This window comes from Trachurus trachurus, assembly GCF_905171665.1.
Source record: "Trachurus trachurus genome assembly, chromosome: 21".
Lineage (NCBI taxonomy): Eukaryota > Metazoa > Chordata > Actinopteri > Carangiformes > Carangidae > Trachurus > Trachurus trachurus.
In genome coordinates this window covers 28,514,418-28,537,398 of record NC_139899.1, presented here as the reverse complement: position 1 = coordinate 28,537,398, position 22,981 = coordinate 28,514,418, and the positions used below count along the sequence as shown (strand labels likewise).

Genomic DNA, 22,981 nt, shown 5'->3' with positions numbered 1-22,981 from the left:
CAATAATCCAGTCTGGCAAGTATAATATCTTATCCCTGTTTCATCCCGTCTGTTTTGTTGCTGTTAAAGCAGAAGTGAGTGATCCGGTCGTTTTCGCTAATGCTGCGTTCCAGGCAGGCTTTTGAAATCGTAAATTACAGCTTCAAGTCACAACTTACGACTTTGTAGCGTTCCAGGCAACCCACTCGTGTTTTTCTGACCTGTTTTACCGGTGAAAGTCACTATAACGGCCACTCGTAACTTCTGACCCGTGAACTCGTACCAGATCGAACTGGTACCACTTCACGGTCGGAAAAATACGAGTTTCCTTGAACGCACCATAACAGTCCTCGTCGCTACGTCACCACATTCACGGCGTTCCTTGGCTGCACACACAGCCCTGCATGCCGTTCTCTCTCCTCATTGGATAAAAACTGTAGGATACGATAAATGTTTTCTCTTCGGCTCAGAGCAGAGGGACTGACAGACCCGTGTTTCAGACCAAACACTCTATGTAAGTGATTGCTGTCGGAAGATATAACTATTTAAGACTTATATTAACACAAATATATCACTCACTTCTGCTTTAAATGAATGACTGATATTAAGACGACTACCAACTTGTTTAAATGCAATCAAATGTTAAAGGCGTAAAATGTAAGATTTCACAGCATCAATGTGCTGTTGTAAGTATTACTGCAAACACGATGTATTAAGATGTCTATTTGACTGATAAGATATTGAAAATGTGATATGTTTTTTACATCTCTTGTCGATGTAAGGTACTTCAGACCCCAGGAAGACTAATGGGGATCCTGTTAAATAAATATAAATAAAAGCATTAGTTAAGCATTCATAAATACAGAATTCTTCATTTATAGCGCATGAATACATTAGTATGTAGTTTATAAATACAGTTGGTGCTTATCAATGATGAGTAAAACATTTATAAGTGTGTTTATAAACTACATACTAATGAGTGTTCATGTGTTATAAATGATGAATTCAGTATTTAATGCTTAATAGTGTGTACTAATTATAAAGTGTTACCGTCTATTTTACCTACAGTATATATTCTATCCTGATCAGCAGAATAAGGAATCAATCAGCTGATCATTATAGTGTAGGGAATATTATTTTAGTCAGTGGTTCATTTTTCCAAACGCTCTCAGATTTTAGCTTTTAAAACATGAATCTTTGCCGTTTCTCTTTGACAAACTGAATCTTTTGACTTTGGACTGAGACTTGACACTGAGACACTGAGACCCCCCCCCCCCTCCCCCCTCTCTCTCTTTCTCTCTCTTTTTCTTAACTTTTCTGAGCATTAAACAGATTTCTATTTCCACGGTCCATCTGTGTCCTCAGCTGCTCAGTGGCGAGGACACAGATGGACGGACGGACAGACAGGAGCCCACGCAGCATCTGGGTGGAGGGACGGAGGTTTAAATCAGGAGTGGACACACTGACTTCGCTGGGATAAATGAAGGGTCAAACAACTGAAACATTAAATACATGTTGCTGCTGAATTAACTACATGAATGTGGTCGACGTGGTTGTTTTACAATAGAAGACCTGGGTCCTGGTTTCAAAACAAAACAACTTTCTGTTAGAAAACACTTTGACTTTCTTTTTTGTTTTGCAGCTCTATGAGTCAGTCTGGTTTCCTCTGAGGTTAAATATAAAAGACTACTCCCATAACACACTCCACATGATTGTATTATCAGCCTTTTAAATCGGCCTAGACATCTTGCCAGTTGTCTGACATGATGAAACACTCTGCATTGTGCTATAAATATGGACTCAAGGCAGACTGTATTAGTATTACCACTGACCATTAAGTACATGACTGCATTAATGAATGAAGGATGATTAATGAATGTGTTCATGTTGTTTTTATGACATTTGAACCTCTCTTTTTTGAACAGAAGTAAGAATTCCCTGAAAATATCAAATGGTGTAACCACAAAAGAATGATACGTATTAATTATTTTATCCACCCACAGTGGATTTAAGTGTAGGTCGACTATTAAAAATATGTTTTTTTTTCTTCAGAAAACTTTAAAGTGAAATAGATTTTTGCTGTATTTCTATATTTAAATTTTAACACAATGTATTTGACAATACTGAGCAGGACATAAACCTAAAAACATTGATTTTCTTCTAAATTATGTGACAAACTATGTAAAAACTGTCAAGAAACATTCCACATTTGAGGGTTTTTTTTTTTTTTAAATACTGGTTACACCACTTGACATTGGGTTGCATCCCATCATTGACCCATATACATATATATACACTCAAATCCCTCTCTGTTCTAACTAAATAAAGTTGAACAACTGGATGAATAAAAGTTCAGGCTCATCATTTTAAGAACAAAACACATAAACTTATTTTCTGCGGTGGCTTTTAATCCAGTTTAAATTTAGACACAACCTCTGTTCGATCGAGTCAAACAGCAGAATAAAGTCATTGTAGTCGTACGGGATGCAGAATCCTTTTTTTTCTTTTCCATTTAAGGACGTCGCAGGCTGGATTGAGATTAAATATGTGGTTTTATATATATACACCTGCTCTCTGGCTTGGTTTTCTTTTTTTGGAAAGAAACTGAGGAACTAGTGTCCTGTGATGTGATGTGATGTGAATCTAAACGTAGGATTGAGGCTTTTAACTGGATGAAAACTTCACCAAACAGACAAACACATAGTAAACACAGCAGTAAGTTACTCTCAGGGAAGAAGGTAACTAAGAAAACTAAGCCACAGAACTAAAATCTGGTGAACTATCTTGTTTTCTCCAGTCCTTTTCCTCAACGGTCTCTCTCTGCTAATTCGTCTCTGAGGTGATGATTCATCATCTCTGTCGGTAACAGCGAACAAACACGGCGGTGGACCGAAGTCAAACAGCTGCAAAACATCATACTGTATCTGCTGCATCATAAGTCTTTCTAGGGAAACTCTGATGGATCGCCTCATCTGTTTTGTTTGGGGAACTGTTTTTCCCACACATACCTACAACATGAGTTCCTCCTCGGACAGAACGAGCAGAGAAACTCATATTTCCCTCATGATCAGGATCAACTGGACCGAGCCTTTCTTAGAATCAGTCCTGGGTTATTAAAAGCTGAATATCAGGAAATGTTCAGGACACAATGGAGGAAAACTTCCAGGAATTAAACTGGGAAAGTAGGGATGTTACGATTATACTTGTTTTCACAATTAATCGTGGTATTAAATGCCACAATTAATTAATCGTAAAGATTCCTAAATACCGTTACTTTCCCAAAAAAGATGATGTCAGAAGAACAATATCGGCAGATGTGGCGCAAAAATAAAAGTAAATGCACCGATACAGTGGTCCATTTAACTAACGTAACATTGAATTAGGAGGAATTCAAATGTTAGCGTGTCATTTTTTATTAAAAAAACAAACAAAACGGAACAAAAAATGATTAAAATAAATGTAAACATTTGGTATAGATGATAATTAATGACCTGAATATTTTAAACATTTCCCCTGGGGGATTAATAATTGGTCATATATTAATAGATACTTTAAATATTTTGTGTAAACAATGAGTAATGTAATTATATTTTGACTATATTTGATTTTACACATTAATAGTGTTGTGAAATGAATTAAAGGGATAGTTCACCCAAAATTGAAATTTCAGGGGGTCTCGGCGTAGCAGTGAATGTCCATATAACGGTTGCAAATGGACACCACTTTTCTTCGTAATAAAAAGACACACCAAAAAACATCCAAATACCTCCATGCTGCTCGTATGTAATGTCCGTCTTGTATTGAAGCCCCAAAATGCAAAATTGTCCCGAAAAAAATTAAAAAAGTCTATATTTCAAGCTTGTTTGTAGCGGAAGCTTCTCGAAGCTCCTCTTCCCGGTTCGTCCAATTCTGACGAACCGGGAAGAGGAGCTTCGAGAAGCTTCCGCTACAAACAAGCTTGACATATAGACTTTTTTAATTTTTTTCGGGACAATTTTGCATTTTGCGAGGTATTTGGATGTTTTTTGGTGTGTCTTTTTATTACGAAGACAGTTGGTATCCATTTGCAACCGTTATATATGGACATGCACTGCTACGCCGAGACCCCCTGTAACTCAGAGAAGCCACGGAGGACTCTGAAACTTCTCCCAGCCCTTAGTCCACATGAGGGTGGTGAGTAGATAATGAGTGAAATTTCAATTTTGGGTGAACTATCCCTTTAATTCATAATAATCATGATAATCGTAACACTGTGATTATTATTTCTCTGACAATAATCGTACCAGGAAAATTTACAATCGTGACATCCCTATGGGAAAGGTTTAGGTCGGACATGTAAAACACAAACAAGGTGCACCTGAGGAAAGAGCGGAGATATTATGGGGTTTTAGGACATAAACTGAGCAGCTGCTGCCTACCCAGTAAACTGGCCCCGGCTCTGGACTGGTCGGGGGAGCAGCCGCCCGTCTTGCTCTTGAAGGAGGTGAAGAGGTGCTGGCACAGCTCCTCTGGGATGTCGTTCTCCAGGTAAGTGGCCATGAAGAGCTGGAAGCCCTCGTAGTCGATGGGCTGCGTGGGAGAAAGGACAGAGCAGGAAGGGGTTAACGCCGTCGGATAAAGCTCACACTGACTGCAGCCACGGAGAGCAAAAGATTAGGAGGACGGTTGGTTTTGTCACCACGACCACGAGATGTGACAAATGTGATGAAACTTTTCCATTCAAGTTGATTCTGCCCTGGAATGAAAGAGTCGAGGTGACGTGACGGTTTATTTTTAGTTCTGTTATGGTTTATGGTTTAAAGCAGAGGTGTCAAACATGTGGATGAATCTGCAGAGTGTGAAAATTACACAGAAGACAGAAGGAACTCGTCTCCTCTTTTATTGTTAAAGGAGTTTTCACTGTAAGAAGCTTCTGATAGTGTATTATTCTACAGACAAGTTTCAGGTTGTTCATAATGTTTTGTAAAAGGACTGTTCATTAAAGGGATAGTTCAACATTTTTGGCAAATTGGCCCATTGCCATAATCCCTATAGTCATAGCAGTAGGTTTGTTACCTTTATTTGTCGGTGCAAGCTGTTTTTAGAACGGTGGAGCAGAGCCGTGAGCTGCTCAGAGCTACGCTACGGAGGCTCATGGGATTTCTTGGTTTCCCTCATCAAACTCATCAAATACACAATCCAACAACTCCACAACGCTCTGGTGGACAAGTTGTGACCTGCACATTCACCACGCTATGAGATAATAACAGACCGTTACCAGACAGAGTTGTTTTAGAGGGAAATTCATGCAAAACCACTGATGCGCGTTGCCTTCAGGGACAGTTTTTCATCAAGCAGTCTCTGTATTTCCCTCTAAAACAACTCTGTCTGGTAACGTTCTGTTATTATCTCATAGCGTGGTGAATGTGCAGGTCACAACTTGTCCACCAGAGCGTTGAAGTTGTTGGATTGTGTATTTGATGAGTTTGATGAGGGAAACCAAGAAATCCCATGAGCCTCCGTAGTGTAGCTCTGAGCAGCTCGCGGCTCTGCTCCGCCGCTCTAAAAATAGCTTGCACCGACAATTAACGAAACCTACTGCTATGACTATAGAGATTATGGCAATGGGCCAATTTGCCAAACTGTTGAACTATCCCTTTCATAATACTTGAACTTCTTCTAGAGTTCTGGTTATTTAAAGGGTTATTATGGTATTATTTATTTCAACTATGCTGTGCTACAGTATGCTACCCTGAACTAAAATAAGTTTGACACCCCTGGTTTAAAAAAGCCTGGTTTAAATGAAAACACAAGTTTGTGGGTTTTCATACCACGTCGCCACAACTTGGAGGCTTCATGAAAACAAAACAATGTAAAGACAGAAACAGACATTTCTGAGTCAGACAACATGTGATGCCCCCTCCCTCCGCCATGTGGTGAGTTCATAGTACCACTGAACTGAACTCAAGGACCCCATGACCTTTGACCCCCTCCCCTCTCTCCCCCTCTGGCGGGGTGACAGACCATCTGTAGTGGATGTCGTGTCATGTCATGTTGTGTTAGTGGACAGAATGTGCATGCAGTCTGCCGACACACAGACACACACACACAGAGTCAGCATGCAGACAGAGGCTTACTTGGTTGAGAACGTCTTGCTTCTGTTAAACAGGTGGAAAAGTGAAGGAGGAGGAAGAGGAAGAGGAGGAGCGAGGGAGGAGTGGGTAGAAGAAGAGACGGAGTTAGCTGCTGAGAGTGTGAGAACGTGTTCGGTGAAGAAGATGCTGCAGGAGGAGCAAGAGGAGGAGGAGGAGGAGGAGGAGGAAGAGGAGGAGCGAGGGAGGAGTGGGTAGAAGAAGAGACGGAGTTAGCTGCTGAGAGTGTGAGAACGTGTTCGGTGAAGAAGATGCTGCAGGAGGAGGAAGAGGAGGAGGAGGAAGAAGAGGAAAAGTCGACCTAAAGGTGTGTGACACAGACACACAGTCGTTCAGTTGTGTTGTATCGTGCACGACCACAATCACCACAACCGACAGTAAACCACTGGATAAACTCATCTGGCTCCACAGCTGCTGTAAGGGCTGAGTTTAAAGAAAATCGATTTTATGATTCATATCGATCTTCTTTGAAAAGATCCGATATGGATTCATAAAATCCTTAGATCGATCTTTTAATGTGCAATTTCCAGTTTCCTCTGGGAGTCTCAGGAGACTAACAGGATGAGATCACAGAGCAGTGTGATCACAGATGCTCTTTACATTACGTTGCGTCCATTCACTGCTATAAAACGTACACACTGCAGGGCTCCAGACTCCAGACTAAAATCTAAAAGTCTGCAAGTACTGTACATGTTTCATCTACTTGACCATGTGCAGCCAGTAAATTCGCCAGGTTTTTCTTTAAAAACTGGTGAAACGTAGAAGCGGCGACTCAGAGCATCTGGAATCTGTCGTTACAGGTGTCAGGGCCAATGTGTATGAGGATCATGAATGAAAAGGAAATGTGAATATTTGGTTTGTAAGTCGAGTCGACGTTGTGCGCCCCTAAATGTTCCGCTTGCAGTCCTAAAACTTTAAGTAAAGTCCTAGTTAAAAGAAACTCTGCATTGATCACAGTACTTGAATTATGACTGTACTGAAGAGTTGCCCTGTTAACTTCTGGAGTGGGTCATGTTAAAGAGATAAATGTGCATTAATGTTACTGCCTTCGGGTCAATTTTTAATGTAAACATTAATATTTTTTAATAATGCACCCGGTTAGAGAGTTTCATCTTTGTACGATTTGCAGCTTTAGTTCTGTGAAAATCTCCTTCATAACTGAGCAAAACTGGTGTTAAAACTGAAACATCTCAATGAATCAATATTGAATCAAGTCGGAAATCGAATCGATTCAGTAAATCAGTAGCAACACCCAGCCCAGTCTGCTGTGAATCTAGGCCAAAACCTATTTATTTAGGATGACTTTTAATACCCAGTAGCGTGATGAAACTTATTTTATCTCATTTAATTTGCTGTATTTATTTGCTGTCACTGTATTTTTTTAATTGTTTTTATTCATTGCCTGCTGTAAAGCACTTTGGTACACCGAAAGGATTGTTGTAAAGGGCTGTATAAATAAAGTACATTTACATTTGCAGGACAGGACATCCCATCATGTCTCACCACACAGCAGAACACCACACAGCAGAATCTGAAAACAATCAAACTAAATTAACTTTATATTTTTGTGATCAATTAATAAAGAAACTGTAAATTAATGAATATACTTTTTTTTAGTTTTTAGGTTTTGTTGTTCAGAATAAGTCCGACCTCACAGAGCTGTGACACCAACCAGGTGTTTCCCCTTCAGTCTGACGTTTAACGATTATTGTGGCTTTTTATTGTGGAAACTCTTCACCTTGTATTTCCTGTGGTTTTATGGTCTGTGTGTGTGTATTTATGTGTGTTTCTATAATTAGAGCAGGTTGATCAGGACGGAGAGGGGGGAATTTATCACCAAAGATTTATTTTATACGAGCGCTGGAATCGATGCGCTGTTTATCCAACGACCACGCCTCATTTCATTTATTTTATTCCATCATCTATATGTTTTCCTTCCAATTTGTCGACCATTGTTTTTACGTCTCCTCACTATTTAACTTACGACTCACACCTGTGACCTCACACTCTCCTTTTTTCCTCCATGAATAAATCATCCATCTTCACATCTACTGTTCCATGAATAAACTCCATCATCACGTCGTCTACTGTTCTTAATCTCTACATTCATTCACTCACGTCAGCGTTTGTTTGCCAAGATCGGTTTCTGGGGGTCGGCGTTGTGAAGAAGTCTCCTCCTCCTCCCGAAAGGTTCAAATCAAATCAAACAAAATCTAAACTAAACAAACGGAGCTTCCACCTTTTCTTTTTCCCTCCAACCAGTCGCTTCACACCAAAATAGGACAAAGTGAAGCCGATCCCGCTCAGTGGAAATATGTTTCTAATATTCTCCTCTTCTCTTCTCCTCTGTTGTTAAGTGACGGCCGTCATAAAAGACCATGATGATGATGATGATGATGATGATCCTCCTCCTCCTCCTCTCTGGGCCTCGACACTGTTGACCTAACCCGGCCAGGCATCACTCTCTCTCTCACATCAACTCTCCTCTCTCTCCTTATTTGGCCAAATCAACCACGAGGCTTTAATTTGCCGAGCGTCGTTAAGCACGGCAGGTTCGGACACACACACACACACACACACACACACACACACACACACACACACATGGACTAAAAGCTGTGTTAGTGTTTTGATAGATTTCCCTCAGTGCGAGTTCTCGTTCCTCCTGGGGAACATGTTCACCCCCGGGGTCCGAGGCGGAGAGAGAGAGACAGACAGAGAGCTGCAGATCTGAACACATCCCCTGAGGGCGGCCATGACACATTTCTACATGCTTCAGTTCAGCCGGGGTATGAAGGAGGGGGAGGAGGGGGAGAGAGGGGGCACGGGGGGTAACTGTCCCTGTCTAGACCCCAGACTGGTGGAGCAGGTCTGTCCATCTGAAGGACGGACTGTGTTAGTGTTGCTATTATCAGACGTTTTTCTTTTTAAATGTCAAAGTTATTTCAGAGAGGAAACTGAAAATATCTGACGTCTTTAGTTTATCTACACTGATGCATGAAATAATAAAAGAAAATAGAAAATGAAGGAAGAGAACAGAGGACAGAGAAGCAAAATTTTCTACGTCTTTTTGTCCTTGATTGTTTAAAATCAGATTTTTTTTTTTTTGCCATTTTCTTTTTTTGTTTTGTTTTTTTCATTTGTACTTTGAAGTCGTCACTCGTCACAGTTTTACACCTTGTTCTTGTTACTATAAATAAACAATAGGCAGCTATTTATATCACTCAGAGAGAAACACACACACACGCAGCTTTACATGTGCTTCCAATTTACAGTTTCACTACAAAAAGCCCAGAGTCCAGTTATAAACCACACGATGCTGTGGTGCCTCTGATGTGTTTGTGTGTGTGTGTGTTGTAGCACCCCGTTTACACATGGCATTAACATGCTGCCAGATTGTATTTGCACTATTGCACCTGTACGAACGTTTTTTTTTTACTTTTCAAAGCGGTGGAAGAAGCCGTCTTCAATATCTTGAACGCTTTTTAGTTTGCTTTAGAAACTGTAGTATGCGACGCAATGACGTATGATGTATGAATTTGCATAATCACAACTCTACCGCTACTTGATGTCCGTCCAACGCAATGCGGCCGGCTCGCGAAACTCCGATCAAACTATCAAACGAGGCAGCGTTGATCAAATATGATGATCCAAAATGTTTTCAGAAACATAATTCAGTGTGTTGTTTAGCTGTAAAATGAGATCGCATGTGACCCGGCCGCCATGTTGAAATCAAGCAAATGTGGAGTGAAGCAAAAATCAAGCTCTGCTCCACCCTCTCGGGATGTAACTGAGGAGAAACCGTGTCACCCGTCAATCACTGGGGACCTGAACGGCGCCGGTGGCTCAGAGCGTCAGTCAGTCGTCTTTTCACTTCTTAAAACCCACTTTTACAGACTTGCTTTTACAGTATGTGATGTCATCCTATGATCTATTTCATCTCACAGTTTTACTCAGATGCTCTTTGTTTTACTTTACACTTTCTTTGGTTTTAACTCTTTTATCACATCTTTTCTTATCTTATTGTATCTCATTTTATTTGTTTTTATCATGTATACCCCCCTTTTATTTATTTCATTTATCTTTAACTGCATCCTGCATTTTAATTTGAGTCCTTCTGGTCTTAATTTGTTGTTGGGTTCTTGTGTTGCCTTGTGCGGTCCACCTCTTATGGTTTCATGGCATTTGTGACTTGTCTCTTCTATACTGTTTTGTGAAGCACTTTGTAAACTTGTGTTTTTAAAGGTGTTATATAAATAAAGTTATTATTATTATTTTCTTTAAACTCCTTCAGACCAGACAGGATCATCAGAGTTCGGCTGAAAATGAGCTGCAAAATGTAAAAAAATTAAAAAAAAAAAAAAAAAAAAGTAATAATAATAAAGCGAGTGGGAAGAGAGCGAGGTCGTAGTCCGAGTAGATTCCACTACAGCTGGCAGAGTGGAACCGGTGAGTCATTACACACACACACACACACACTATGATGATAAATGGCAGGAACAGGGCCGTGGTGGCGGTCATCATCGTGGCGCCAGGTGACAGTGCAGCCTGAGAACAGCCCACGTGAAACACTAATTCTGGTTCCCGTGGCGCCGAGCGTCGGGCCGGGGCCGTTCATCATCATGTCGTCGCCGTCGGTTACACTGAGGAGGAGCTCGGAGCAGAGAGGAGGTGATAATGAAGAGGAGGAAGAGAGGGATCATAAACAAAAGGAAATTGTGCTCTTTATTATCATTACATATAAAAATGTGAGGTCGCTCCCGGGGCATTAACGTGAAATTGACGGCGTCCCAGTGACTCGGGGCTTTTTTATCTGACCTCTGCAGATGTGAAAATGCTGCGGGGACGAGTTTTTCTTGCTGGCTCATGATTATAAATCAACAAAAGTTGCAGCCCATAATTTCTTTTCTCCCCGTTACGGGCTGCGGCGGTGGAGCGGTGGAGCTGTGGAGCTGTGGAGCTGTGGAGCGGTGGAGCGGTGGCAGTCGCTGGTTATTCAGAGATGAAGCTTCTGGACCGAGTGTGAGGGTTTAATGGAGATGAATCACATTATGGACTTTTGAGGTGAAGTTTATGGTGTTGGAGGATCTGACACCAGATCAGTCTGCAAGGTGGAACAGCGTCCGGACGTCTGAGGGTTAAACTGAAACGTTGAGTGAATGTTTAACAGCTTCTATCCGGGTGTTAAACGCGATTCCTATTGTACATCTACTTTAACAATATGCTGCATGACGTTATTATTATTAAAGCTGCAGTAAGAAGAGCAGAAGGTCGCATGTTTAATGAGCGAGGACACTCGTTACAACCAATCAAGAAGACACGATCACGAAGGAACGAGCCGGGATCTGATTCATCGATTCACTGATCAAACTCTGTTTTACTTCATTCATTAGAGCAGAGAGACGTTACATCAGATGAATTTCTCTGATCTGATGTCACTGTGTTGCAAACAAAACCGTCAGTTTACATATTCACTATATAACTGTGAATATAATTGGGAATTTAAGATAATCTAATCTAATATTTTTACCAATATCGCCATATAATAAGTTCCATATCATCTGTGTTATTGAACAGACACAAGCAATAACTGTCCCGTATTATGACCAACACAATATTTGACTCATTAAACAAACAGTAAATTGGTCTTTCTTGTAGGATTTCTTAAAGTTAGGCCTACTTATTTTTTTTAAGAAATGGGACAGCACCTATTAATGGACATTAATAATGTAAATATGAATGAGATTATAGCCATATGGCTAATCTCTGTTAGGTGTTGTTAGACTATGAGTTGGGCGCCACATAAGATCAATTAGCAAAATGCTGATTTCTATTGCAAAATGCCTGTACAAATTGTGCTATAAAATGTGTTTGGTTTTCGTAGCCTTATAATTATTCTTTTATATGCATATAACAAGGGTTTTGCTTTAGGAGGAAGGAAAGAAGGAGCAGCACCAAAGATTTGACTACTGTACTCAGCCGTGTTGCAATTTCAATGAAGTTGTGATTAATTGTGCAGCCCCAGAAAATAGTTTGTGTTTTTCTTCATCTTTTATTAAATTCTTCAATTCATATTTTTTATTTAAAATATATCTTTTTCTACCTGTGTGCTCGAGCTGCTGCTTCATTTATCTCATCTTTTCTTTTCTTTGGCCTTTAAAAGTAGATTTTAAACACAGTATCTGATCAACACGTTGTCCTCACCGACCACCGCAGAAGGTGACGATCGACAAACCGTCAGTTTCAAACTGTTCTCCTGAGGTGATTGATGCAAACACTCTACGACTACAGAGACGACCGCAGCAACACTTCATGTCACAGAGAAGAAGAAGAAGAAGAAGAAGAAGAAGAAGAAGAAGAAGAAGAAGAAGAAGAAGAAGAAGAAGAAGAAGAAGAAGAAGAAAAAGAAGAAGACCAGAAACCGTAGATGAAGCTCAGACGACGACAACGACCACGACGACATCAAACTCAGTTCAGCCTGGAGCCGAGCCGCTGACGTCAGGTGGCAAAGTTGGTGAGGAGGGTGTGTCGCCGTAACAACGACAGAGGAGGGGGGGGGGTCGCCGTAACAACGACAGAGGAGGAGGAGGGGAGGGGCTGGGGGGTGACTAAGCAGTTCTGTGATCGGTTTTACACTGAATCAGAGGAACCGATAACGTCACTCCATGTGTGTGTGTGTGTGTGTGTGTGTGTGTGTGTGTGTGTGTGTGTGTGTCTGTGTGTGTCTGTGTGTGTGTGTGTGCGGCTCAGGCAGCAGTCGTGAGGAGGGAGAAGGTGGAGCAGGAAGTGACAGGAGAGAGGATGGAGGGAGAAGGAGAGAAGGATGGAGAAGAGAGAGGATGGAGGGTGATGGAGAGAAAAGAAAGAGTGATGGAGAGGAGAGGGAAGAGAGAGGATGGGGAGATGGAGAGAGGAGAGAGTGATGGAGGGAGATGGAGAGAAGGACGGAGAGAAGAGAGAGGATGGAGGGAGATGGAGTCATGGAGTGAAGGAGAGAGGAGAGAACAGATAGGAGAGAAGGATGGAGAGAAGAGAAAGGATGGAGGGTGATGGAGAAAAGGATGGAGAGAAGAGAGAGGAGAGAAGGATGAAGAGAAGAGAGGATGGAGGGTGATGAAGAGAGGAGAGAGGATGGAGGGAGATGGAGTCATGGAGTGAAGGAGAGAGGAAAGAAAATATGGAGGGTGATGGAGAGAAGAGAGGATGGAGGGTGATGGAGAGAAGAGAGGATGGAGGGTGATGGAGAGAAGAGGAGGGAGATGGAGTCATGGAGTGAAGGAGAGAGGAAAGAAAATATGGAGGGTGATGGAGAGAAGAGAGGATGGAGGGTGATGGAGAGAAGAGGAGGGAGATGGAGTCATGGAGTGAAGGAGAGAGGAAAGAAAATATGGAGGGTGATGGAGAGAAGAGAGGATGGAGGGTGATGGAGAGAAGAGAGGATGGAGGGTGATGGAGAGAAGAGGAGGGAGATGGAGTCATGGAGTGAAGGAGAGAGGAGAGAAGAGATAAGGTGGAGAGAGGAAAGATGGAGAGATGGAGTGACAGAGTGATGGAGAGCTGGATGGAGAGAAGAAGGAGAGATGGAGAGAAGAGAGGAAAGAGGATGGAGTGAAGGAGTGAAGGAGTGAAGGAGAGCTGGATGGAGAGAAGAAGGAGAGATGGAGAGAAGAGAGGAAAGAGGATGGAGTGAAGGAGTGAAGGAGTGAAGGAGAGCTGGATGGAGAGAAGAAGGAGAGAAGAGAGGATGGAGTGAAGGAGTGAAGGAGAGCTGGATGGAGAGAAGAAGGAGAGAAGAGAGGAAAGAGGATGAAGTGAAGGAGTGATGGAGAGCTGGATGGAGAGAAGAAGGACAGAAGGAGAGAAGAGAGGAAAGAGGATGAAGTGAAGGAGTGTGTATAGATCTCTGAGTCTCACCTGCTCGGGGTTGTACTTGGAGAGAACTCCGTCACCGTGGAACTCGTCCAGAACATCCTTCAGCTTCTTGGTCGAGTCTGAGGACGGAAACAAAACACAACACTGTTTGATTATTGATTTTCTTTTCTTTTTTTATCAATTATCGATTCCTTTTTATCAATCGAGCCTCTGAGTGGCTGAAATGTTTTAGTTTTTTGTTCCTAGACTGGGCGACTGAGCGGCTGCATCTCCCTAATGAAGGTCCTGATAAATAAACACCCGTCTGGAGCAGGAAGTGCTGCATCAGGCGCCGAGCTGTGACTCATCCTGTTTGTTCACAGGCAGAGGGGACAGTGTGTCTTTGTCCTTTTTAGATGTTAATCCCATTTCTATTCAACACACACACACACACACACACACACACACACACACGTTTTAAAAATCCATAAAGACAAAGTGGAGTCATTAAAAACACAAACTGAAAAGCAAAAAACCTGTAAACCTCTATGACGATGTGAGGTATAGGGCTGCAACTAACGATCATTTTCATTATCGATTAATCTTTCAAATATTTAAACGATTAATCGATTAGTTGTTTGGTCAATAAAATGTTAGAAAATGTTGAAAAATATCAATCAGTGTTTCTCAAACCACCAGACGACGACGTCCTCAAATGTCTTGTTTTGTCCACAAACCAAAGAGAGACTCAGTTTATTGTCGTAAAGCAACAAAGAAACCAGAAATATTCACATTTAAGAAGCTGAAATCAGAGAATTTTGACTTTCTTTTCTTAAAAAACTACTCAAACCGATTATTCGATTATCAAAACAGTTGACGATTAATTTAATAATCGATTATTGTGCGATTAATTGTTGCAGCTCTAATGTGAGGTGACGTATAGATTGAAACAAAGGTTACAAAAGCTAAAAAAAAAAAATTAAAAAAAATTTTGTAAAGGTTTCACAGAAGCACAAATGTGAAAAGGAGGAAATATGGAGGCAGGACTCGTCCGTCCAACCACAGACAGCGACCTGTGGAGCGACAGAGACAAGACTGGAGCAGCTCCAGGCGCAGAGCCAAAGGATCTGCTCAGAAAAAAATATTGATTTTTAAAATAAAATATAAAAATAAATTAAAAGATAGTTTCCACTTTGTCTCCATGGATAATTGAGAATATATCGATGAGAGAAACGGTCAATTTTATCCATTTAGAATCAATAATACATCACAATGAAATGTGTAAAACGTGACTGAACTTGAAAAACACAAGGTGGATCACACACACACACACTCACTGAAAAGCAGATTTCACCAATCATGTGAGTGTTAATCATCAGCTACAGACACACACCTCATTATTTTTAGTGCTCAGCAGCTTTGCAGCCTGTAATGCTGTTCCTGTCTCTGTCTCGTGTTAGACGTCCACAGAGACAGAGAGAGAGAGACACAAGCTTCGTTTCCATTGCAGGTTTTTGCGAAATAAAAGCAATATTTCTGAAATTTCGAAAAAGTACAATTGCTATTTGCAGATGTTTCCATTGTCAAGTGTTTTGTGAATGAGCCGTAACTCTCGCAAAGTCTATAGTCTGGCAAGTGGTGACTGTAACAGATGGAACTAATGTTTGGTTATTCACAGGGACGTGTTATCGTGTGACACCAGACTGAGTTGAATGATTGAACCTCACACGCCAAAGTTTTGTCTTTGTTTGGTGTAATTTACTGTCATTCAACATGTTAAAAACATGTTAAAAAGATGAAGGAATGGAATATGTTAATCCAAATAATAATAATAATAATAATTTATAATAATCATAAAATGTTTTTAAAATGTGCAAAACCAAAAATCATAATATAGATATTCATTTCTAAACGACACATGACAGAAAATGTAATATTAATTATCCTGCTGCTTCAGAACCTAGACCCTCGATGTTTCTGGTTGATTATTGACCCATTCAGTTATCAATAAATGAATTGATAAGTTCTCTGATAATAATCATTGAAGTCATTTATGAACAAATGGTTGCAGTTTTTCTACTCATATTGAACATCTTTGGCTTTTAAACTGTTGAGTTGTGTATTTGTCACTGTTTTCAGACATTTGATAAATAAATTGATTTGGGCTGCAGCTTATCAATTACTACATCTCTCCATAATATGTCTGTGACGTCATCAAAAATGTCATTTTGTTTGATTAACTGTCCAAAACCTGAATGTGCTCACTTTACAATCATAATAAAGACAAGGAGGACATGGAAATGATTAATCGATTTTCAAAATGGATTGATGTTTCTGGATGATAGATTAATAAACTGATCGTCTAACTCGTAAATCCTGCTCTGTTTCGATCGACTGATTGTTTTATCTCTAACAATAACTCACGACCGCCTCCCTCCTCCATTAATCTGCCGATTATCTTTGGTAATTGATTAACCATTTTGCCCAATTTCCTCCAGTCCAGCGTTGATATTTGATGTTGTTTGATATCGACTTCATTATCACAGGATAACGCAGAGAGGAACCGTGGCATCCTGACATTTGAGGCGATCCAGTAAAACGCCATTCAGCTGATTAATCCGTTACCAAAACGTCCGAGACCGATTAGTCAATTAATTGTCTGACTTGTATTTGATTATCTGGCTTATTAATGGCGCTGCTGACCCCTCGGCTGCTGCTGCTGCTGCTGCTGCTGCTGCTGCTGCTGCTGCTGCTGCTGCTGCTGCTGCTGCTGCTGCTCCGGCCTCTGCAGCCACAGTGTCCTTCATTAAGTCCTTGATTGATCGGCTGCTGATACACAAGCCTTCCTGTCTGAGCTGCTCCTCTCCATCAGGGGAAATGAGACGTCCCCCGGGGCTGCAGGGGCGTCCCCGGCCTGCACATCCCTCATGTTTCCATTAGAGGAGCGGACCACTCGTAAACTACAAACCCTGCAGACCACAGCAGCAGCAGCAGCAGCAGCAGCAGCAGCAACTACACCTCCAACATGAATGGGCTGAAGGTCGGCCATGATTATTTCTGTGTCCTCTCCTGTCCGGGGCTCTAACCTGAGTGATGTACAGCAGTGTGACCTGGAGGCTCCACACGGACTGAACCACCGTGTCCAGTTCATGCACTTTACAAATTAAAAGCCTTCTCTTAATATACCGTACAGTAAATCCTCCAATAGAAGCTCTGGGCTTTTATCTGCTTCACCTGCTGAACTGACCCGGCTTATATCAGAGACCGGCGGCGTCTATATGGGACAGGCTTTTATTTCATCTTAAACAAACTTTCTGCTCAGTAAAGATGGAAAATCCATCTCCAATGGTTCTGTTGTTGTTACTGTTTTAAAAGAGTCAGAACAGAAGGAAAGAGTCGGATCCACAGAGCAGCATCATTTACAAGTTTAATCGGCACCGGTTAACTTCTAAATAAATGCGTGCTCCGGTCACAGACTGTTTGAGTCTGGAACACGACCCAACGCGCCGAGTTCAGATCGAAAACATAGACTCAGGTCGAGTCGGACCTCGGGCTTCCAAATTCGGGCCGAGAATTAATGCTGCTAATGAGTCTGGCCACATCAGGTCCGAGCTTCAATACTCGAGGGTCGGACCGGGTTGGGTCTTAAAGGGACAAGGAGGAGTTTGTATTTGGTTATAAAAAAGTCTCACATTAATGTGGATGAATCTACGCTACCCACACTTGTTAATGGCTCCATTTATGATAAATATATCGTTTTGTCTCTATCGTTATTTTGTTATTTTAATTAATGGTGGAAACCAGGAAGGGCAGTGCTGGGAGCTTCCGCTACAAACAAGCTTAAAATATAGACTTATTTAATTTTTTTCGGAACAATTTCTCATGTCGAGGCTTCAATACAAGAGGGACATTACAGACGAGCAGCATGGAGGTATTTGGATGTTTTTTGGTGTGTCTTTTTGGACGGAGAAAAGTGAACCCCGTTCGCTACCGTCATATGGACATGCAGTGCTGCACGGAGCCCCGCTGTAACTCAGAGAAGGCACGGAGGACTCTGAAACTTCTCCCAGCCCTTAGTCGACATGAGGGTGAGTAGATAATGAGTGAAATTTGAATTTTGGGTGAACTATCCCTTTAAGAACAAATGAATGAAACAGTTTAGAAACTGCTCAAACGGGCGATTGTGGGCTTTGAGAGGTTTTGTTCATTCACAAGAACTTGAACAGATAAATAGAAATAGACCTGATGTCTTCTAATTGAGACTGTTTTGGGTTTTTTTTTGCACAGACTTGGAGTCAGACCCGGCCCAGTACACTTTTATTTGAGAATTTATGGTAATTTATTTATCAGTTATCAGACTGACAGTGTCGATCAACGTCACCGATCCAGCAATAAAACTATAATAATCTACGAAAAAATCTGAAACTCTTTCAAATAAGTGCAATATACTGTATAATGTTTCAGGCAGCTGAACAGGATAGAACAAGTAGGAGCTCCTGCAGCAGCAAACAGCAGTCAATCAATCAAAGTGCAAGAATAAGAAGCTGCTGTCACCTCACTCTTCTGAATCTGGATCGGTGACGTTGATCGACACTGTCGAATTTGCCAAAATGAATGAACTATCCCTTTAACCCTCTGGAGTCTGACTTCAAACATCAAATAAATCACAGCAGTGTCGTGATAATCGGAGAACGGCTGCACAGAGGAATATTGTTTCTCTATTAATACGCAGACAGAGAAGCAGAAGTAAGAAATAACTCTTGGATGGTAATTAACATTTAAAGTGATTTTTATCCCGGCTCCATTTTGTGCCTTTTTCTTTCATTAAAAGTCTCCGTGCGATGCTGTAAATCACCGAAAAATACATGAATAATCCAAACTCCTGAATCAGAGGAAAACGTGAACGGTCCACTCTGCAGACGTGAACGACTTCCTGCATGCGTTTGTCTGTACACGATTCATAAATATATAAAATGATGCAACCATTAATAAAACATGTGCAGTGTATTTACCCACGAACGAGACGTCGAGGCGTGTGAGAGGGTGCAAGCAACAAATGTCCCATAATAAGATATATGAAGCACTTTTGAAGGCATAAATAAATAATGCATACATTTTAATTTCAATTTCCCGTATCTACCTCAAAGGCAGTTCTATAAATTAAATATTAAATATCACATTTTTTCCCTTTTACTGGCTCTTTTTAGTTTGCACCCTCTTTTTTTCCCCCAGTCCTAACACGTCTTTAATCATTAATCTATAATTAGCTAGTTATTCCACGTTTTCTTTATCGTTCTTGAATCAAGCGCAGGGCGAAGCAGGACTGTGTGTGTGTGTGTGTGTGTGTGTGTGTGTGTGTGTGTGTGTGTGTGTGTGTGTGGTGTCACATTATTCCTCTGAATGCTGCTCATTAGCCTGCAGGATGAGTCTCGTGGCTGGACGTCTCTCCTCCTCCTCTCGCTCGCAGCCACATTTGTTAGTCAAAAGAGCATCTGTCATCTTGTTGGCCGGCGATGATGAATAGAGTATTACTCTCTTCTCACGCAGCAGCGCAGGGCCGGTCCGCCGAGGAATTACTCAATCATGCACAAGTCATTCTTTTATAGACCTGCATGGAGTAAAAAACCACCAGCAGCTCGTATTATTGACTGGAAGGTCACAGACCAGAGGGAGTCGGGGAGTCGGGGAGATGAGGAGGTGGTGGCTCTAAATACTGAGACCTGATACAGGAAATGGCTGCGGCAGCGTTTAGTGCTGCTGACTTTATGAATCTAGAGGGAGCGTGGCTGCTCACGTGTTGTGGATCTATATCAAACTTGTGTATAAGGGAGAATAATGTTATTTAATTTACACACGTGCACACTCAATTAATGATACATGTCATGTTTCACCTAATTGTTAAAGGGATAGTTCAACATTTTGGCAAATTCTCCTATCACCATAATCCCTATAGTCATAGCAGTAGGTTCATCACCTTTAATTATAGGTGCATGTTGTTTTGAGATCGGCGGGGCAGAGACGTGATCATCAAACTCATCAAATACACAATCCAACAACTCCACAACGCTCTGGTGGACAAGTTGTGACCTGCACATTCACCACGCTATGAGATAATCATGTAACATTACGAGTTGTTTTAGCTGCAAATGTAAGGAGTATTTGTTTCATGTGTCGTAATGTTACATAATTATACATGATTATCTCGTAGCGTAGTGAATGTGCAGGTCACAACTTGTCCACCAGAGCGTTTTTGAGTTGTTGGATTGTGTATTTGATGAGTTTGATGAGGGACAGGGGACCGGCACCGTTCACCTCCATTGTGTTCACTGAGCAGCTCACGTCTCTGCCCCGCCGATCTCAAAACAACATGCACCGATAATTACAAGGTGATGAACCTACTGCTCTGACTATAGGGATTATGGAGAGAGGAGGAGCTGACTAAATGTTGAACTATCCCTTTAAGTCAGATTTTAAAGTAAAAATGCATGTGTGTATGAGTCACTGTTTTTTTTTTAATGCGGTGAAACTTAAAGACGTTTTGTTTTTTTAACTTTCTGACTCTTAACGGTTATACTCCTTCTTTATCTGTGGTCTAACATCACTCATCTCACTATCATAAAAACATGAAGAAACAACAGCATGCTCTCCATAAAACTGACGTTTCACTATTGATTGCGGTTTGGTGAATCATATGCAGCATCTTAAAACGGATCAACTCAACGTCATAAATTATAGGAAAACTAATACAGCAATATTGATAGTGTGTTATGACTTATATTGTTGCTCTGTCAGCCAGATGTTGCTCATGTTTCCAGATGCACTATTTATGATCAGTGTGCATTTTATTGATTTTACAGAAGATTAAAAAAAAAACGCGAAGCAAAATTATAAATCATTTCCTTTAGGTAAAAGCATAATGTTATTTCAGCTAGAAGAAGAAAAAGAAGGAGAAGACGAGTGGCAGCCTGTGAAAATATAGGTGAACGTTGTGTAATTGTGCACAGACACAGATTACACGGTGCAGGGACAGCTGTTAACGCAGTGTTAGTGATTATTCATGCATCGTATATACACCGTCCTCCACTTATGTGTCCACAGGAGGAGTAATAGCTGTTAACAGATACATTCATTAACACTTATATCACAGACACGATACATTATAATGAGCTATAAACCACCAAATATGTTTTTATACCGACCATACATAGTGAAGAGTAAAGTGTTGCCGCTCACATTGATAGAGAAGCACTGATCCACGGTATTTCAGCTCTGATCTGATTTGTTAAATACATATATGAACAACTTCTTTCTTAAAAGAGCAAAAAAAACAACAACAGCATTTATATTGATGTTAGAATTAAATGTTTTCCAAAGGAACCGACTGCAACAGCAACAACGTCAGGTTTTCAAATTGACTGTGTTACTGTAAGTCAAAGTGCTTCTGTTAAAAAATAAAACTATAATAATCTACCAAAAAATCTGAAACTCTTTCAAATAAGTGCAATATACTGTATAATGTTTCAGGCAGCTGAACAGGATAAAACAAGTAGGAGCTCCTGCAGCAGCAATTCGCCTAAAGCTATAATCCCTATAGTCATAGCAGTAGGTTCATTACCTTTAATTGTCAGTGCATGCTGTTTTTAGATTGGCGGGGCAGAGTCGCGAGCTCTGCACGGTGCTCTGTATTTCCGCCTTTCCCTCATCAAACTCATCAAATACACAATCCAACAACTCCACAATGCTCTGGTGGACAAGTTGTGACCTGCACATTCACCACGCTATGAGATAATCATGTAACATTACAAGACAGAGTTCCTTTAGAGGCAAATGCAGCCGGAACTACATTCCAGACACGGCTGCTGGGCAGAGGGATTTCAAAAGCGCAAGTAGTTCTGAGTAGTATTTGCTTCATGTGTTGTAATGTTACATAATTAGTACATGATTATCTCATAGCGTGGTGAATGTGCAGGTCACAACTTGTCCACCCGAGCGTTTTGGAGTTGTTGGATTGTGTATTTGATGAGTTTGATGAGGGAAAGGCGGGAAATACCGTGCGCCTCTGTTGCGTTACCTGAGCAGCTCACGTCTCTGCTCCGCCGATCTAAAAACAGCTTCCACCGACAATTAAAGGTAACGCAAAACTACTCCTAGGGATTATGGCAAAATGTGAATGTGGCAAAATGTTGAACTATCCCTTTGAAATGAATGGACGGATGCGCTATTTTAAATCTGAGGCGCATGAAGCCTTTGCTCTAGTCTATACTGTGAATCCCACATCATTTGGCTTTGCAAATAAAGCGTTCAAGTGTTCTTCGCATGGAGACACCACAGATGCTTAATGAAAAACTCGTCCACAGAAACTCACACACACACACACACACACACAAATAAATAAACAAACAAATGTGTAGGAGATCAGACACACGTGGGTACTCACACTCGCTGTACTGCTGCAGCTGGCCAAACTCAGCTGGGCTCAGACAGACCCAGCTCCCGTCTCCCATGCTGCCTGAAGCCAGAGGGGGGAGGAGGAGGAGGAGGAGGAGGAGGAGGAGGAGGAGGAGGAGGAGGAGGGAGGGTCTCTGTGCTCTGGGAGAGAGAGAGTCGGTCCACGAGTGCTGCTGCTGCTGCTGCTGCTACAGGCCGGGGGGGTGGGGGGGGGGTTGATGGTTATCCTTCGGTCAAGTTGTGTAATAAGACGGAGGTGAAGAGGTTCGGGGATGTCATCTCTGCCTCTTCACAACGAGCACCGTGCGAACGCCGCCGAGGTGGAGGAGAGAGGAGACAACCGAGGCCACATGAGTCGAAAAAAACAAAACTAAAAACTAAAAACTGTCTGAAAGTGAGCTGAAAGGTTGAGGAGGCTTCCACGTCCTGAGTGATCCCAAGGATTGAATCTGCTCCCCGATAGAAAAACAAAAAGAATACAAAAATAAATGTGCTTCAGTCCGCTAAGTAGATACGGGAGCGGGTTAAATGATGCGATGTGGTGCAGCTCCGAGGCCGATGCCGAGGCCGAG

The 22,981-nt window shown here is 41.5% G+C and overlaps 1 protein-coding gene across 1 annotated transcript in view; it reads right to left on the bottom strand.

Annotated features, from left to right (window-relative positions):
- The window catches only part of dgkg (diacylglycerol kinase, gamma), a gene marked incomplete at its 5' end in the record, with an annotated part of 126,927 nt that extends 104,462 nt beyond the window's left edge, over window positions 1–22,465 (bottom strand). Inside the window, 4 exons of the mRNA XM_083997045.1 lie at window positions 4,398–4,548; window positions 6,096–6,116; window positions 14,025–14,101; window positions 22,399–22,465. Of these exons, the coding sequence (XP_083853171.1) occupies window positions 4,398–4,548; window positions 6,096–6,116; window positions 14,025–14,101; window positions 22,399–22,465 (316 nt within the window). The remainder of the gene's footprint in view (window positions 1–4,397; window positions 4,549–6,095; window positions 6,117–14,024; window positions 14,102–22,398) is intronic.
- Window positions 22,466–22,981: the final 516 nt, after the last annotated feature.